The sequence below is a fragment of the Lontra canadensis genome, unplaced genomic scaffold (genome assembly GCF_010015895.1).
Source record: "Lontra canadensis isolate GAN:19392208 unplaced genomic scaffold, GSC_riverotter_1.0 scaffold9, whole genome shotgun sequence".
In the NCBI taxonomy this organism is placed as follows: Eukaryota; Metazoa; Chordata; class Mammalia; order Carnivora; family Mustelidae; genus Lontra; species Lontra canadensis.
The window spans coordinates 33,063,776-33,083,280 of NW_022631003.1; the positions used below are offsets into that span (position 1 = coordinate 33,063,776).

Here is a 19,505-nt window from a genome sequence, read left to right on the forward strand (position 1 = left end):
AAATAAATAAAATCTTAAAAAAAAAGTTATTTGAAAGTGACTGGAAACATAACTGGGTCAACCTGATCTCCTCATTAGGGAGGTAGATTCAAAAGTAGGTTTGAAGGGCAGGCATGAGAGAAAAGTAAAACTGTCTCTCATTGCACTCCATTGATGCTGTTCAGTAAATGGTTGTACTGATTTTCATCAAAACTCCCTGCTCCTGCCACATCTTTTAAAATCCCTGGTGCCTCTCTTCTGGGTGTTTCCGAGATTCTGTGAGAGAAATCAGCTTTTCAGCCGCATTTCCTTCATTGAGCAGTGTGGTTCAAGTTTCTACACAATTAGTTATTTGTCCACGATCACCTTAAAAAATATTACTATTTCGATGAGTTTCTGGAAAGATGTGGAGAAGGCGCATTTGTTCAGTCTACCACGCTTAATTGGAATCCCAGGCAAATATTTTAAGGAGAAATGGTAACATTTTTGGTGATTTCAATACTGCTACTTATTTGTCTATACAGATCACCTTGAACTCTTCTTTTTTTCCCCCACAATGGGATTTTTGGTCATTTTGTCATCATCAAAGAGCTGAAATTTAACTCAAAATGAATGCCTGTTGTTTCAGAGAAGAATTTTAATAAGAGGAGGAAGATTATAACTTAGAGTTGAAATGGATGGGGTTTGGAGACTGCATGTGGTTTTGATTATTCTGTCTCATTTTACAGATGAGTGAGAAGTTTTTGTTTATATGCGTAACTATATATATTTTATATACATTGTATTTATATATTTGGACTCTTGGACACTTGTGTCTGGCTTCCTCTGACCTTTGTCCCATGGGCCTTTTCCCTTTGCTGATTTTGCTGTGTGTTCTTGTTTATCCTGTAATAATTCTGAGCTGTGGGCACGGAGTCCTGTGAGTCAGCAGGTCACCAAACTTCTTCCAATTTTCTCCTCCATAAAATAGGATTTATAGTGATCCTATCTACCTTATAGTGTTGTGAGTATAAAATGTGTGTGGAACTAAGGGCCTGATGGAGGATACATCTGATAGAGGGTGGTTGTTATTATGGAGTGTGTTAACCACTCGTTAAAGAGCATCTTGTGTTTGTTGGTGTATGCTCATGCCTTTTGTCAGGTGACAATGACCTACAAATGAATTAACTCTCAAGTCTTTGATGACTCATTGGATGGGAACAGCAGGTTCACAAGCCAGTTTATAAGGATTCCTGCTTCTTTCACTAAAATGTGTGTGTGTGTGTGTTCACTACCTCACAAGTATTAAATAATTTGGAACTTATTTTATGGTCTGAATGTATCCCCCCCCCAAAAAAAAGTCACATGCTGAATGTCACCCCCAAAGGGTATGGTATTAGGAAGTGGGGCTTTTGGGAAATGATGAATCCTTCATGACTAGGATTAATGCCTTACCAAAGAGGCTGTAGACAGATCCCTTGCCCCTTCCACCATGTGAGGACACTGAGAAGTCTGTAACACAGAAGAGGGACCTCACCAGCCAGGACGGCCCTGTGCTTCTGGATTTCCAGACTCAAGAACTGTGCAAAAGAAATTTCTGTTGTTTATAAGCTCTCCGTCTGTGTATTCTGTTCTAGCAGCCCAGATGGACTAAGACACTTTTCCCTTGTTTTCTGCCCTCTTCTCTTCATGCTTTCCTGTGATGTGTCCCTGGCAGTCTGCACAGTAAACACATTCATGGCAGAAGGTTACGAAGTGGGGAAAGCACATGGAGTGGATTTTGACAGAAACTCTGGAGGCTCTTTAGTTGTGACTAATAGGAACTATTAGAACAAAATGTACCAAAGATAAAGCATAAATCCACTCCTTCTACAATTATATTTCTCTTCTTTTTAAACATTTCATTTATTTACTTAGAGAGAGAGAGAAAGAGCACGAGTTGGGGGAGGAGCAGAGGCAGAGGGAGAAGCAGGCTTCTGGTTGAGCAGGGAGCCTGATGCAGGACTCAGTCCCAGGACCCTGGGATCATGACCTGAGCCGAAGGCAGATGCTTAACCCACTGGGTCACCCAGGTGCCCCTATAGTTGTTTTTCTTACAAAGTTTGCCCATTGGCTGTGTTGAGGTGGAGGGAATGCTTCTGAATATCTCATTAAATAGACCAAAGATCTGTCAGGGAGGTGATAGCTCTTCGGATCAAGAAAGCAAAGCACTGAGAAGGCTTCGGGGCTCGATGGAGCATGCCTCGATGCCACAAGGACCAGACTGCGTGACAGCTGACAGAGAGTACAAATTAGACTCCAGGCAGAATCCCAGGGGCGACTGGCTCTGTGGTTCCAGATTTAGAACAGCCTCATACTCAAGGAGTCCTCTGTCCTTGAGAACTGCATTCATGCCTGCGTATGTAAACACCATGCGGGGAGACTGGAGGCTTCATAGTGAAACCTGGCCTGCCCCCCTTGTCTGCCAGCCACTGGGGCAGCGCCCAGAATCGCCCTGTTCACTGTCTGCTCCTTTTTTTCTGTGTCAGGCCCCAGAGGGCTGGAATATGCTCCAGAAGGGCACCTTTCTTCCGGTTCCTCCTGCTCCAACCTGTGTCATACATTCTCAGGAGGATTAGATAGCACCTTTGACTTCTTGAATCCAGTGCCTTAAAAAGACTCCCCATTGCCCGTAGAATAAACTGTTGGCATAGATGTTCCTTAATAATCCTCACACGACCTGCCCCAAATAATTCTCATTAATCTCTTTTATCTTCTACGTCATGCAGTTTCCTGTGACTAAACCATACTTCCTCTATATGGCTGTCTGCTTTAAAGAGCTGTGTGGTGACGCTGCATTGCACTGTAGACCTGTTATAGGCTATTTTATTTGGTCAGAAATAATTTATGACCAATAGGCTGTTATTCTGATGTTTTGAAGTAGCTGGAATCACCACAACAAAAAACACCAGGTAAACATAAAACACACAAATGCTAACACTTTTAAAACTGTCTCTTCTTTATGACAGAAGATAGATTGGTAGAGAGAAGTGCAGTTCTTTACTGTTGAGCCTGTTTTTTTACACAACAGGTGATTGCAGCATTTTAAAGTCATAACTTCTGCTTTTACTTTCATTCAAATGCACAAGCTGAATTGCTATTTAAAAACTATCTGTGGTGGGATGCCTGGGTGGCTCAGTGGGTTAAAGCCTCTGCCTTCAGCTCAGGTCATGATCCCAGGATCCTAGGATTGAGTCCCACATCCGGCTCCTTGCTCAGAGGGGAGCCTGCTTCTCTCTTTGCCTCTGCCTGCCCCTCTGCCTGCTTGTTCTCTCTCTCTCCCTGACAAATAAATAAATAAAATCTTTAAAAAAAAAGAATAAAAGCCATCGGTGGCAAAACTTTTGCATATTAGAAGCCTTAGGATATGTCTGTTTTGTAAATTGAGACTGTCATCTATTGCGCTTATTACTTATACTGGGGAGAAAAATGTTTGCCATCATCATTAGTGAGAAAGAGCTTCCATACCAATTTTTTAAAGTAGAGAAATAAGTTAACCAGACTTTTTTGAGGAGGTGAGTTTTAAGTCACTTGAGGACTATACCAGATCCAAACAGTAAAGGATTTCCAGTAGAAGATTACTCCAGTAATCTGAAGAAAGGCAAACAAAGAAACAAACAAAAATACTGGCTCTCCTAGTACAATGGAAGAAGGTCTGGCCACACTGAGTGGTTGGTTCGCCAAGAGGATTTATGGAGCATCTAAGGTCAAACCACCACTTCTCAGCCAGGCAGCAGGGTTTTCAGGAAGCCATGCCACAAGGTTTGGTTTATAGACAAGTGAAGTATCTATGGAGCCTTTCTTCTCTCTAAAATTATAAATAATTCCAGTTTCACAGATGCCAAATTTTCTCTAAATCCTTTCAGATTCATACTGATGAATCTTCACTGTAATTATTAATTATAACTACCATTAATTGAGAATTCACTGGGTGCTGGCATGGGCTTTGCGTGAATTTCTCATTCAGTGTTCATGAATAGCATTTCACAAATGGAGAAACTGAGGCACAGAGAGGTGCAGTAACTAGACCCAGCTTGCCAAACTATGAAATCTGGCAATGTCACCCCAGACTCTATGTGCTTCACTGCTGTATTATAGGGTCTCTTTATAAGCTTGGTAACCTTCCGTTAGAATGAAGAAACAACTGTGACATACTCTATTCAATGGTTTGCAAAATGCTCTAGCTTACATAGTTTATTTTTACCTCTGCAGGGAAGGTATCTGAGGTTCAAAGATACAAACGTGAGGTTTAGAGACATCAAGGTCACATCTCTACTAGATAAGGGAGCTGGAGCTTGAAACAAAGTCTTGTAATGAACTCAGAACTCATGGCTTAGTAAGACTCAGAAAAAAGTTCCAAGGGGACTACATAGAAACTAGAGGGGATTAGCAAAATATCTTATTAATAGATACAGGCAGTTTTAGCAAGTAGGATTCAGTATATCTATGACACAGAGCCTGAACAAATCACCTCATTGAAAATCTGTTTTTGATTCTTCTATGCCTAATACAATAGAGTTTATATAGGTACCAGTTTTCTGTTCTCCCTCTCCCTCTCTCCCCGTGTGTGTGTGTGTGTGTGTGTGTGTGTTTCTGTGTAATATATCAGTTTGTTTATCAATTTTTTTGGATTACCACAATAAGTTTAGCCGACATCCATCATATCAATTTTTACTTTAAATAAAAACATGGTGGATTTATATATTTAAGCAGTTTATTCAGAAAATATTTTTTGAGGTTCGCACATTGGCCTGGTTATGTATTAAGTATTGGAAATCCAAAAGATTTTGGATGGCGTCTGGGTGGCTCAGTTGTTAAGCGTCTGCCTTTGGGCTCAGGTCATGATCTCACAGTCCCGGGATCGAGCCCCCACATCAGGCTCCTTGCTCAGCAGGGCATCTGCTCCCTCTCCCTCTGTCCACCCCCCCGACCCCACTTATGCTCTCTCTCTCTCTCCCCCCCCAATAAATCTTAATATATTACATATATTACACAGAAACATACACACACACATACACACACAAAATCTTAAAAGAAAAAAGAAAGAAAGGCAGAAAGAAAGAAAGACACAATGAAGTCCGTGCCCAGACAGGCAGGTACTGGTGCACAAACAAGCAGGGCAGTAATCTAGCGTTACAACTGCTCTAGCAAGTATAAGGCTAAACTAGCATCTCCAACCTCCAATCACAGCCCTGGGGATGCAGGAGGACTTCCTGAAGCAGTATGTAAGTTAGGAAGCTAATCAATTTCCAGGTTCCTAACCTTCTTTAAGTCTTTCCCAGTTCCATCCTGCAGGAACACATTCAAGGAAGAAGCATCTTGCTGATTCTCTTTGCTACCTCCCATTACATAACAGCCCTTCTCCAAGTCTACAAAGAAAAAGCTTTTCTTTCATTCACTCTGAATTGTCTAGCAAGCCACCAGAACATAAAGAAATCGATGGTTCATGTTATAGTGTCAGAAAAACCTTGTCTAATCAAGTCACCATAAACCCACTGCCAGGCTTCCTGTCTGTCTTACTGTTACTTCTCTCCCACTCGGGGTGGAGGATGGCATTAGAAACCAGAAGTTTTGGTGTGCGTTGACATAGTCTCTGTTCAGGCTATGTTAAAGATGGAAGCAGCAGGGGCAATGCCATTTTGTTTAAAAATCTTGCCTCTTCTGTGCCTTGACTCTGGTTTGTGAATCATCAAGGCTGGAGAGGAACGCTGAAGAGGGCGGGTCCTTATTTCATCCAGGTGACAGACGCATGGCAGGCCTCCAAGCTTTATCTCTCCATGTTAAAATTAGAGTATTTGAGGTTTATTTAAAAAAAAAAAAACAGATCAGGAATGACAAATCTGTGGATTGTGCCCTTGTACTACTGTCAGCTGGAGAAAGCTTGGTAGACTCTCTTCCCATCTGTGTCTCTGTTGCATATTTAGAATGTTCTCAAAGGGGTATTAAATACTCTGTTTACTTCTGATGGAGAATGGCATATCTAAGAGCAAAAGAGACGTAGCTAAGAGAAGTTAGTATTTTTTGTTTTCTTGAAGATGTGTTACACTCACAGGAAAAGCATTTTCTTTTTCTTTCTTTTTATATTTTTTAAAGATGTTATGTATTTATTTGACAGAGACCACAAGCAGAGGAGCAGCAGGGTGAGGGAAAGGGAAAAGCGGCTCCCCACTGAGGAGGGAGCCTGACAGGGGGCTCAATCCCAGGACTCTGGGATCATGACCTGAGCCGAAGGCAGACACTTAACCTACTGAGCCACCCAGGTGCCCCAGGAAAAGCATTTCCATTAACTTTTTCCAAAAGATTAGTGTATCCCCAAATACCACATTTTCCTTTGTGCTTATCTTTTGCTCAGTGTCAATCATCAACCACATCTCATTCCTCCCCCTATTTACCACATAATTAAACCAGTTTATCTTAGTGGTCATATATTGTGGGTTCCGCTGTAAATAATGCACTTAACAACCATGAATAAAACTTAATACATATGGTTTGTAGCCCAGAGCCTTTTCTTCTTGCTGTTAATTTCCTCCAAGTAGATTAACCTGGACTTTTAGCAACACAACAGCTACTTATGGGCTGGTGTAAAACAAAATGTTCTCTAAAGCAATCCAGGATATAATACTCTGGATTTTAAGAAACCAGTCTCATTTAATTAGGATTAATTTCTCCCTCTCAGAGTTCATATGTGATTCTATTTTGGTAAAAAGCAAAATTAAAATATTACTTATTTCCAGATGTGAAATGCTATTTCTAGTCTAGATTCTATCTGGAATCCTCAGGTGTCTGTTCCTCTCCGTCCATCTGTCACTTCTGTTTAGGGTACTGCACGATGACCCAGAGTTTGCCATGCTCAGGGTTTCTTCTGTGTGCAGAGGAAAATGGGAAGTGCAAATGAGGGTGAGGGGAAGGTCAGGAAGGGAGAGATGAAGAAAGAATCTCAAGGGACAGCTGCAGAAGGTGCAGATCCCCATACGTCGACTGAGCTCAGCACTGAGCACAGTGAGCCCAATGGTTTCAAAGTGGAGTGTGTGCACCCAGGTTCTGCAACAAAGAACACTGTGTGCTGGAAGCATTGGTTATATGTGAGTTTTCTTTACTAGGTCAGAAAAATTGCTTGTATTGAACTCACATGGGTTGACCTGGGCACCCTGTGCTCTGCCTGGGTATCAGTTGATCACTGTGTCCTGAGCTTTCCTCGGGGAGTGGAAGGGCAGCTTCACCTCTGCCAAGGGGCTACCTGTGCAGCCTTCTGCATTTGCCCTCTATCAGCAGGCTGTGGTTGTGGCACTTGATGTGAACTCGGTTAAGAAGATTTACAGATTATGCCAGCCAGTATTAATTGATAATCCTTGCAAAAAGGAAAACTGGCCTTAAAAGATATCTGCAAACAAAACAAACACAAACAAAAAATTAAAAGCATAAAATCAGAATAAAGAAAATATTGGAAACGTAAAAACAAGGATCTAAAAAAATAAGACAGCCAATATTTTTTCAGTTCTCCATTATTCATATTCCAAGATAAAAATATTAATGATTTAGGGGTGCCTGGGTGGCTCCATCGTTAAGCCTCTACCTTCGGCTCAGGTCATGATCCCAGGGTCCTGGGATCAATTCCCGCATCAGGCTCCCTGTTCAGTGGGAAGCCTGCTTCTCCTTCTCCCACTCCCCCTGCTTGTGTTCCCTCTTTCATTGTTTCTCTCTGTCAAATAAATAAATAAAAATCTTTAAAAATATATATTATGATTTAATCAGAACTGATAGCAGTGGGCCATAGATTTTTGGTGTCATCAAGACTGTTTAAGAGGGATTTATATCTACTGTCATTAATAATTACTTGGGTCTAGTGTATATTGGGCCGTTAGCCAAGGATGGTATAAGAAAACAACCGTAACTTGGAAGACATTTCAAAATGTGAATTATTGGGACGCCTGGGTGGCTCAGTTGGTTAAGCGGCTGCCTTCGGCTCAGGTCATGATCCCAGCATCCTGGGATTGAGTCCCACATCAGGCTCCTTGCTCGGCAGGGAGCCTGCTTCTCCCTCTGCTTCTGCCTGCCTCTCTGTCTGCCTGTGCTCGCTCACTCTCTCTCCCTCTGTCTCTGACAAATTAAAAAAAAAAAATGTGAATTATTTCATGATTATGTCATCTTTTTTACTACTATTTGTGTGTATGACTTATAATGTATTAGGTTATTTTCATAAATAACTAAGCAAACATGTTAGACTTGTATGCTGCTTTGGTTAACATTGCTGTGTAACCAAACAACCCAAGGTATTGTGGCTTAAAACAGCAATGTACTATTATCTTTCATGATCTGTGGGTCATCTGGGCTCAGCAAGGTACTTTTAACCTGGGGTTTCTTATGTGGTTTCAGTCAGAATTCTGGAAGCTCTGTGGGGCTGGATGTTCAAGATAGAATTCATGTGGTTGGCAGTGGATGTTGAATGTTGGCTGGGAGCTCATCTGGTTTTTTGTGAGCCTGAACATGGTCTCTCCACGGGATTCGAGCTTTATACAGAATGGTGTCTGGATTCCAAATGGGGGAGACACAAATGCCTTCCAAGAGGAAGGAAGCGGAAGCTGCCAGGTCAATGAAAGTATGCCCCTAAAAATGGAACAGTGTTACTTCTACATTTGTGCCATATTCTGTTGGTCAACAGTCATAGGGCCTACGAGATTCAAAAGGGGAGGGAAAATAAGCCACCCCATGATGGGGTTGGGCAGAAGAGTATATATAACGGAAGATAATATTATGGCCATCCTTGAAAAATACAGTCTGCCATAAATGCTAACGTTTTTCCTGATGGGGTGTATAATCATAACATTTGGACTACTGGAATAACTCAGAATTATAGGTAATATCACATACTTTGTAGTCAAACCGACTTCACCTAGAGTTCTCCGATCTTTGGGAAATTTAGCTGACCTCTCTGAAAATTGAGAAAATAGAATCTATGGGGTGGGGTGGGGACACTTTTGAATATTAGATAAGAAAATGTATACCCAAATTGCCCAGAATATCATAACTGGCTGGATCAGTAGCAGATGTTATTATGGTTTTGGGTTGGGGAGTGACTGGCTTAGAAAAAGCTTTTCAGAGCAAGCACTCAGATGATAGCATGGAGGATGTATCAGATAGAGAAGGTGGAAGATCAAGGATGGGGCCAAGGGGACCACTGGGGAGACCACCATCAGGTGAGGACCATCAGGGAAGGAGAGAAGCAGGAGAAGAAATGTGCAGGCAGAAGTCTCAGTGTGAATTGGTGACTCACCGGATGGGGTGAGAAAAGGAATGGAAACATCTAGAGCTATGCTTTTTTGCTTCTGAGATTGAGGTTTCCTAGACAGTAAGTAAATTTTATTAAGAATCTGGTCTTATAAAATCAACAAGTCCTAATGGAACATCATTGTGTGAAAGTCATATTTTTTTGTTTTGTTTTGTAAATCAATTCCTTTTATTGGTAAAATTATTGGTCAAAGTAGAAAGCATGGCATTAAAGATGTCATATCATTATATTTCAAATAAAGTTAGCTGTTATGGGTTGAATTGAGTCCCCCCAAACGATATGCTGAAATCCTAAACTACCTGTGAATGTGATCTTATTTGAAAATAGGGTCTTTTCAGATGTGATCAAGTTAGAGTGAAGTAAAGCTAAAATAGGAGGGGCCCTTAATCCACTATGACTTGTGTCCTTATGAGAAGAGGGAAATAGAGACACCTGTAATCTCCCCTCAGAGACTGAAGTGCTGCGGCTGTGTGCCAAGCAACACCTGGGGTTACCAGAAGCTGGAAGGGAGGGAGGGGAGGATTTTCCACTGCAGGTTTTAAAGGAAGCCAGGCCCTGCCCACACCTAGCCCCGAGAACCCCAAGACAGTGTGCATGTGTTTAAAGATTTATTTATTTATTTTGGGATGGGAGGGGCAGAGGGAAAGGGAGAGAGACACTCAAGCAGACTCTGCACTGAATGTGGAGCCTAATTTGGGCCTCCATCTTTCAACTGGCAAGATCATGGCTGGAGCTGAAACCAGGAGTCCGATGCTTAACCAACTGAATCACCCAGGTGCCCCCTTATCTGTGGTTTTAAGCCAGCCAGTTTATGGTCTTTATTACCATAGCCCTAAGAAACAGATATAGTAACTATCTATATATACTACAATGTTGTATTCATTTTACTTGGTTAAAGGGGTGTGGCATTAAATAAGCCCAACTAATCCTTTTGTCAAGATTTCTTTCCCATTCGCCTTTCCAGAGATGTGAGGTGGGGCTTTCTCAGGACAGCTGAAAGCTGTGACTCGTCTCTCTGTGCCTCCCAAATGGCAAGCAGAAACTTGTAAATCATAGGTATGCAATTTGAGAACCAAACTGGGCCTTTTAAAAATATTTCATTAAAAACAAAAAGAAACAGGGGAGCCTGGGTGACTCCGTGGGTTAAGCCTCTGCCTTCGGCTCAAGTCATGATCTCAGTGTCCTGGGATCAAGCCCTGCATCAAGCTCTCTGCTCAGCAGGGAGCCTGCTTCCCCCCAACTCTCTGCCTGCCTCTCTGCCTACTTGAGATTTCTGTCAAATAAATAAAATCTTAAAAAAAAAAAAAAGAAAAAGAAAAAGAAACAATGAGGGTGCCTAGGTGGCTTGGTCAGTTGAGCATTGACTCTTGGTTTTAGCTTAGGTCATGATCTCAGGATCATGAGACCAAGCCCAGAATCAGGCTCTGCATTCAGTGCAGAGTCTACTTGGGGTTCTCTCTCTCTCTCTCTCTCTCCCCCCTCCCCCACCATACTCTGTCTCTCGAAAATAAATAAATAAGTCTTTGGGTAAAAATCCCTCAAACGGCTAAATACATATTTTTAAGGTCCCCCCCCCCATATAATATTGCTCTGATCATTAATATATCTAATCAAAGAGATACCTTTAAGTGACAAAGAATCATGATTTTTTTTTTTTAAATTAAAAGTAGAAATGTAACAGTAGCTAATGCTTATTGAGCAATACCAAGATGCTAAGTATTGCTGGGTCCTTTATACATATCTTCATGCTGAATCTCATCACTGCCTTATTCCTCTGATTTTACATGTGAAACTCAAAATAGGTAATTTGCCAAAGGTCATACAGCTGATAATTGATAGAGCCAGGGTACCAACCCTCCACTAGGACCAAATACATGACAATACTAAAGTCTTCACTGAGACGAGAGCCACATGTGGCTAGTAAAATATAAAAGAAAATTAATTAAAATTAAACAAAATTAAAAATTCAGTACCTTGGGCACACTAACCACATTTCAATGTTCTGTAGCCCATATGGCTTGGTATAGGTAGAAAACATTTTCATCATTGTAGAAAGTTCTATTAGGGAGCACTGGTCCAATCCCTTAACAGCATACATTGAAAACCCAGTTAAGGGGAGAGAAGGAATAGCTGAAGGAAGAGGACAGAGGAAAGAGAAAGATTTAGGGTGAGGGAGAGACTTTTAGTGAAGAAAGAAGCCTACGGTATAGGAGTCCAGTGAGCTCTGAGGACATTTTTAGTCTATTATAAATGTCGACAGTGGAAATTCCAAAGCATATTAAAATATACTTTAAAAATTAGAGAGCTACAATATAACAGATAAATCTCAACTGTATGCCTGGCATTGAGTGAGGGAGGACTTCTAGGTTGACAAATAGGCATAAGTTACCATCATAAAAATTAGAGCAACAATAATCAAATAATTAAAGTACGGCAGTTATTTTGAAGTGGAAAAAATTCTATGGAAATAAATAGCAGAAGAGCCCATGGTAACCTTGATAGGGTTCAGGGGTGCCTCTCTGAGGACAAAGTGCCATATAAACTGAGAAAGGATTAGACAACCATCCAATGGCAGGGGGGCTTTTTAAAGCAGATGGCCAGCTGCAAGAAGGCCTGTGTGAAGAAGGACTCAAACAGTTAAATGTGTGGCTGGAGAGAGGGAGAGCAGCAAAAGGTGAGCCAGGGAGTTAGTTGGGGCAGGAATCATAATTTGGGATGGGTGGGAGAGCTTGTTAAAATATTTGTCATAAGAGTGATGAGTGAGGATTTTTTAGCCTACAAGGGATATGTTCAGATTTGCATCTGGAGAGGATTTCTGTACATGCTAAGGATGCTTTAAAAGGAAGCAAGGTTGAAGATGGGGAGGCTACTTGGAAGCTATTTGGTAACATTTGTAGGTAACATTTGGATTGTAGGTAACATTTGCCATTTGGATGGCAGAAATATGTCTGGAGAAATGGCGACTCTCAGGATATTTGGAGCTAGAATGTATAGATATTGGCAATCACTTGGTTGTGTTTGAAGGACAACCTTCAGGTTTCTAGTTAGGGCAACTGCCTTGGGTAGGAGTCTGCAACCTACAGCCAACTGGCCAATCTGCTCGGTCTTATTTTTGTAAATACAGTTTTATGGGAAACCAGCCATGCCCATTCTTTTACATACTGCCCATGGCTGCTTTGAAATACATTGACAGATCTGAGTAATTGCAGCAAAGACCCCATAGCCCTAAAGGCTAAAGTATTTACTATCTGGCCCTTTAAGAAAATGCCAACTGAGATAAATGATCATTATTTTCATTTATTGAGGTATTAACACTTACTAAACAATGTTCTAAATAATTTTCATATGGTATGTATGTTATGATACTCCATCCCAACTGGCAAACATGAAGTGTTGCTATTGTCCCATTTACAGAGACACGGATGTGACATTTTCACTCATACCCATAGCATCAGTTACCACCTCCATGCCACGGACTCCTCAGATGTTGACTTCTAAACCAGACCTCTCATCTGAACTTCAGACAAGCATATCTCCAACAGCCAGTCTCAGAGATGGCCCAAAACTCAGTATGCCCCAAACCAGATTCCTGCTTATCCCCTCAAACCACATCGTCTTTCAGTGTACCATTTTTCTTAGTGAATATCACCAACCAGAAGAGCAAGCCAGAATTGAAGGAGCCTTTCTTGGCACTTCTCTCTCCCTGTTCCTTCTCTTGTCCATTCTATTGAAAGATTGCTGAAATCTGGCTGCTTCTTTTCATCTGAGTCACCTACCACCTGCCAAGTCCATCTTATTAATAGGATCATCATTTATGTAGGTTCTGTAATAGCTTTCTTATAAACCCATTTCACTTCACCCAGACCCTCCTCCAATCTTCAAACTGCAGCCAGAGTGTGCTTTCTGTCCTGTCCACTTCTACCTCCATTCTTCACCTAATCTAACTTTCCATGGCTTTGCTTGTTCTTAGGATTCCCATCAGTTTTTATTGTGTTTTCATGTTGTTTCACTGTTTTTGATTTACTCTACAGATATGGATAGGAAAGCAAAAAATCATTTTTTTAAAAGATTTTATTTATTTATTTGACAGGCAGAGATCACAAGTAGGCAGAGAGGGAGAGTGGAAAGCAGACTCTGCCAAGCAGAGAGCCCGATGCAGGGCTTGATCCCAGGACTTGGGGATCATGACCTGAGCTGAAGGCAGAGGCTTAACCCACTGAGCCACCCAGGTGCCCCGCAAAAATCATTCTTGTCAATATACATGAAATAAATTCTGAGGGTGAAGGTTCAGTTAATTTATCTTCTCAATTGTGGAAGAAGCTAGTTTTATGTCCATTACAAATTGATGTCACTGTTTCTGACTCAGAAATGTGTCTGTTCTTCGAGTAAGTTTTAACATCTGCCTGGTAACTTCATTACAGGAATTAATACAAGACTATAGACTATAATACAAGTTCATTTTATATGTATGTGACAGTCATGCTTTTACCTTCATCAGGGAAATTATCCTTTAACTCTATGAGGCACTATGCGTGGTTGGCTGTCTGCCAATGCTCCCAGCCTCCCCCTGAACCCTCTGCTTTCTCCACTCCAGCCCTGGCTCTCTTTAGTTTCCTGTAAGTACCATGTTCCTTCTCCCCTCAGAGATGTCCTTTCTTGGAATTCACTTTCACCCCAGATGTTTTTTCATCCCTTCTTGTAGTAAATATGTTTTATCCGCCAGGTCTCTAATTAAGAATCCCTGGCTGGAAAGCCTTTCCAGACATTTCCAAGCGGGATACATTCCATTATTAGAGGCTGGTAAAACACAGGTGGAGCTTGTTACTTTTGCAGTTTTACATTGTAAAATTTATTGATGCTTTTCAACAAAGTAACATTTTTCTAGATGGCTGCAGGCATTGCATGATGGAGGTAGGCTCACACTGCATCCCAGCACCTAGCCCAGAGCCTTTGCTTTCACAAATGTTACCTACAAAATAAATATCTTAGATTTTTGGCTGTAAATACTGCTCAGGAGAGCGGTGGACTGACAAAATATGTTTTTGGGAGCCATTACCACATAGGATCAGCCATGAAAATGCACAGGAAGCATGGGGCACCTGGGTGACTCAGTGGGTTAAAGCCTCTGCCTTTGGATCAGGTCATGATCCCGGGGTCCTGGGATCGAGCCCCACGTCAGCCCCAAATGGAGCTCTCTGCTCGCCAGGGAGCCTGCTCCCCCCCCCCCCCCCCCCCCCCGCCCCTGCCTGCCTCTCTGCCTACTTATGATCTCTCTGTCAAATAAATAAATTAAAAAAAGAAAGAAAGAAAATGCACAGGAAGCAAAACCATTGGGCTGAGCAAAATGAAGGCTATTAGGAGCCTTGTTCAGGTGGAATAACTGGACAGGATCCAACTGCAGCCACTTGAAGTGGGAAGAAGTAGAAGCAGTTAATACAGATGCCCTTGCACAGTTTGGCTCTGACAAGATGAGAGGTACAAGCGGCACTGTGGTAATTCTTTAATAACCTCATTCTTGTATTATATATGCTTTCTTGACTGAAAAGCAAGGATTTACAAGTAATATGTAAAATAGCAAGAAAACTGGAGCTGTGTAGTATCTACCTTTAAAACAATTATAGGCTTTTAATGCATGTCTGGTGTAGTCAGTTAAATCAAGCTTTTGAATGCAAATCAATTGTTAATTCTTCAGCCGAGGGTTCCTTATTTTTAGGCATGGGGACAAGGTTGGAAAATGGCAGCCTTAGAGTTTAGTCTGTACTTTCTATTTTTAATTTGATTTTAAATTTCTTCAAAGAGACTGGTTTCCAGGGACCTGTGACCTGCCTGGGCTATCTGGTCTTTGGAGCTTCATAAGAGGCTTTTCTATGCCTTTTATGAAAGGAAAGGAGGAAGGGAAAAATGAATGTCTTCTGAGTTGATAAGATTAGAGCTATATTGTCGAGAAGGCTGTATGAAATCAATTCTAAAACCAGACCAGATTTAACCGCACTTACCCAGAATAAATGGCCCTCCTCCTTTCCAAGAACAAATCAGCCTAAGTCACCACTTCCTATTAGTTCTGAAGCCCAGAAAAGCTCATAACTTAGGCTGACGTTGCCGTAAGAGAACATAGCAGAGGAGGCAGTAGCTTCCTTTTCCCTTTCAAAGGTCGCTTTATCAGCTCTCTTTATAAATATTGCGCTCACGGGCTTACATCAGAAAGCTCGATTCGACTGGGGAGCTCTCCATAGTCTATTTTTGCCTGAAAACGCTGAATAGGGTGGGTCTAAGTAGCACCGGGGCAGAAAGAGCTCGTAAAGATATGACTGAGCCTGGGAGCCCTGCTACACCCCGCAACAAATCCACTCGAGTAGGTAATGCAAAGAAATTGAAAACCCAGACTGACGTTTTCCCTCATCAGTTTGCGCGTGCGGGTGGGTGGCAGATGAGAGCAGTGCCCAGCTGCCAGTCCTGGGCTGCAAACTGCCTTTAGTGGTTTGTGCAAGGAAACTCTCCCCTAATGTAAATTAATTTCCCCCAAGGTGGCCTTCGCCTGGGCCGAGGGGCGTTTCCGGGCCGCTGACCCAGGGGTTGTTTGGTAAATAAGGACGCTCATGAAGTGCCTGCATTTGGAAAGGCGCTCGCCTGCGGCGCGCATTCCCGTGCCCCAGCCCGGGACCAGGTGGCGGGGACGAAGGCTTTGGTTTTCCCCACTGAACCGCGAGAAGGACCCGACTGGTGGAGGCTCCTCCTCCAAGGATGCTGGAGGGACTGCGTCGTTCCCTGCGCCTCGCCCTGGCGCGGGGCCCCCGGCGGTGGCAGCCAGCGCCGCGCAGTCCGTGCGCCGGGGCTTGGCTGCGCCGCCAGCTTTCGCGTCCAACCGCGCGCTGCGTGCCGCCGCCGCTCTCCGCAGCCCCGCGCTCCCGGAGGCTCCCCATGGCCAGCCCGACCTGCGCAGCTGCGGCCCTCGCCCGTCAGGTACCTGAACCCGGGCGTTTGTGGAAGGGGGGCGGAATGGACCCGGGGTCTCCGAAGCCAGCCGGCCTGGTCGGGCGCAGTGCTGGCGTTTCCTGCATCATCCTGCTTCGCCGCGCTCGCCGTTGTCTCCACCCAGCCGTTTCATCCTTCCCCAACCCTAAGCGAAATCTAGACCTCCAGCCCGCGAACTCCGCTTTGGAGAGGCCCCTGCCCGCCAGGTCTAACGGCCCGCCGGTGGCCCGCTGTGGAGCGCGGCGCGGACAGCCACCGGGAACGCGAGGGTCGCCATGGAAGCCGCTTTGGGGGAGGAGGGGGAAGCGGAATTTCTGGGTGGCCAGAACTGACAGCCACATTCTCCGTGCTTTCACCACCCCCAAATATTTTGACTGCAGCCTTCTGCCTCCTTGGATCCCTCCCTTTCCCCCCCCTCTCTCACGTAGCTATTTAGCAGATTAGGATTTTTTATTTTTTTCTTTTCTTTTTAAAGGTCTGCTCCGTTCCCCAATTCGTCCCACTTCCATTGTGTTCTTAAGTATCTTTTATATTACTGCCTAATTCCCTGAGGTTTTGTCCTTAACCTGTGAGGTTTGGTGTCCACGCGCCTGCATTGCAGGACCCTGTCCTTGGAGAAAATGGTTCATTCTCTTCCTCATCCCTTTTCCAGTCTTGCTATTGTGCGCGAGTGATTGACAAGACCACGAGGCTGAGCGCGCCCAGGAGATTTTTCTATAAATGGCTTAAAACCCTAGTCTAGACTATTTACTCGGATATAGGGGGGACAATTACCTTCTTGTTCTTTGCTGGTGAACCCTGGCTCAGTAGGGCAACCCTGGAATTTAACCGGTTGCCCTAAGCCAGCGGTGGAGGACGAAAACAGCTGCGTTGAAGGGTAGAAAGTGAAGGACAACACTCCCAAGACGCTCTCCTTTGGGGCTGGTGCCTGGGTGCTTGAGCCTCCTTTCCCTGTTTGCTCCGGTACCTGAGCGGAGCCCGCGGTGGGATGGTAAGCGATCCTGATTACCCCAGGCCGCAGTTCCCACCTGGCTTTACTTAACGAATTTAATTCTTCTTTAAGGACTGCAATAACGGATGCTCCCCAGAATGTACTGGAGAAGCGGGATCAAAGGAGGTGGTGGGGACTTTCAGGGTAAGTTATTTGCCAGAGGTTAAGTGAAACAGCAATCAACTGAATAAATCTATTTCTTGTTGAGATTTGGGCAATTTTCACCTGTGGGTTATATAGTATTTTAGGTATGCTGCCATACATTTTAAATTCCATTCTTGGGGGGGGGTATCATTTGGGGAGCAGTAATATCTTCACATCTAAAATTACCAGGCAGTTAATTGTTTATTTCATTTCATGAGTCATAACTTTTTCTTGGAAAACGATTAATTTGTAAATATTCACCTAGAGGTTTATTTGATCGTATAAATAAGTATAACCCTTCACTAGTGGAAAAAGTTACACTTACCATTTTTCTCTTTAAAGCAACACCTAACATTTTACAGTAAATGTGTTGTACTTCCTTACTTTCTTTATGAATTATGGGGTTTATATATTAAGTAATCTCATATAACTTCCCAGATGACTAATGAGGAGAAAATGAGAATCTTGTAAAAGCACTTTGAAAATCATAAAAATTCAAAGATAGGGTGTATTATTATTTTCTCTATGAATCATTATCTCCACCCCACCCCACAGCTTTCCACCAACCAGGGAGGGTTTTTCTTCTCTTTATGTCTCCCTCTACTCTTCCTGCCTATTTCAGTCACTGTCAATTGTCATCCATAGCACAGAGTGTCCTAATGATCTCACATCCTGGCAGGGTTCAGAGAGGGAGTGGAAACTTGACTCATCAATTTCCCACACACCCAGCTCTTACTATGTGGTAGGCATTGGAAATCTGAGGATAAATTCAAGATAAGGTCTGTGCTCTCAGGATTAAAAATAATAATAAGAGATAGATGATAGATAAGAATATAGTAATTTCCTTACTAGGATAAGTTTTTGAGTTTTATTTGTCCATAATATTCCTAGTCATTTAAAAATAATATCCTCTATAGCCTTTTTTTAAATATTACTTTTTTTTTTAAAGATTCTATTTATTAATTTGACAGAGATCAGAGGTAGGCAGAAAGGCAGGCAGAGAGAGAGAGGAGGAAGCAGGCTCCCCACGGAGCAGAGAGCCCGATGCGGGGCTCAATCCCAGGACCCCGGGATCATGACCTGAGCCGAAGGCAGAGGCTTTAACCCACTGAGCCACCCAGGTGCCCCTCCTCTATAGCCTTATAGCTGATCTAGTCTACTCATCTAGTTTATGAAGGCCAAGTTCAGATACACTCTGGGGACTTAGATATTGAGATATGGATTCTAGAAAGAATGAAATAAAACAGACTATTTGATAATCTCTCAGGGTTATTTTATAGAGTAGGTATATTCCTCAAAGGGTATATAGACGAATGTGATTTTTTCCCAAAAGGCCTTTATATTTTTATACATAGAGAATTTTTATGAAGTTAAAATTAATTCATAGTGTTAGGGTCCCTGGGTGGCGCAGTCCGTTGAGCGTTGGACTCAGGTCCTGATCGTGGTTTCAGCTCAGGTCATGATCATGGTGGTGGTTGGGGATAAGGGTCCATTGAGCCCTGCACTGGGCTAGAGCTCAGTGGGGAATCCATCCGCTGGGGTTTCTTCCTCTCTCTCTCTCTCTCTCTCTCTCTCACATAAATCTTTTAAAAAATTAGTTCTTAATATAAATAATCTATTTGTTGAATTTAGATTTCTGTATATTAGGTTTTAGTTAAAGGGGGAGTGTACTGACATTCTCCACTTGTATTTACATATTAAAATGTGCTGTAATGGTGATTGTATTCACACTGCATATGTAATGAGGCAAAGGAAAAATGAAATTGATAATTTTGGGGGGAAATGGTGGGTTTTATAGGACCATTGTTGCTTTTGAGAAAAAGCAAAGTTTTTTTTCCTTTATTTTCTCCATTTGTATTTTTAAGTTGCCTTTTGAGTTTCTCATTGAATTTTCATACTGCATCCCTTCCCCCATCTTGATACAGTCCTTTTAAAGTGAGGTTGCAGTTTCCCAACAAGGCCCAAAATTGAGATGCCTTATTACTGGGGAATCCTACAGAATCTTTCTATGGACTTGAGAGCCTTCTGTGTTTCAAAGAGACCAGTTGTCTGTTTCTTCCACTTTCCCCTCCTCAGTAGCTCTCCACAGAGTGTGACACTCTAAATCTGCAATTC

The 19,505-nt window shown here is 42.7% G+C and overlaps 1 protein-coding gene and 1 pseudogene across 4 annotated transcripts in view; one reads left to right on the forward strand and one right to left on the reverse strand.

The window, feature by feature from the left end:
- The window catches only part of LOC116866315, a 33,761-nt pseudogene extending 16,911 nt beyond the window's left edge, over positions 1-16,850 (reverse strand).
- Positions 1-19,505, forward strand: part of BCAT1 (branched chain amino acid transaminase 1) — a 103,498-nt gene that overhangs the window by 16,534 nt on the left and 67,459 nt on the right. The window contains exons 1-2 of one of the 4 annotated variants that reach the window (XM_032855255.1): positions 16,102-16,243; positions 17,319-17,390. The exons of 1 other annotated variant lie outside the window; for it this stretch is intronic. In XM_032855255.1, the coding sequence (XP_032711146.1) occupies positions 16,202-16,243; positions 17,319-17,390 (114 nt within the window). In that variant the 5' untranslated portion in view covers positions 16,102-16,201. Of the gene's footprint in view, positions 1-16,101; positions 16,244-17,148; positions 17,247-17,318; positions 17,391-19,505 lie in introns of those variants that run through there. 2 more of the 4 variants (XM_032855257.1, XM_032855256.1) reach the window with 2 other exon arrangements.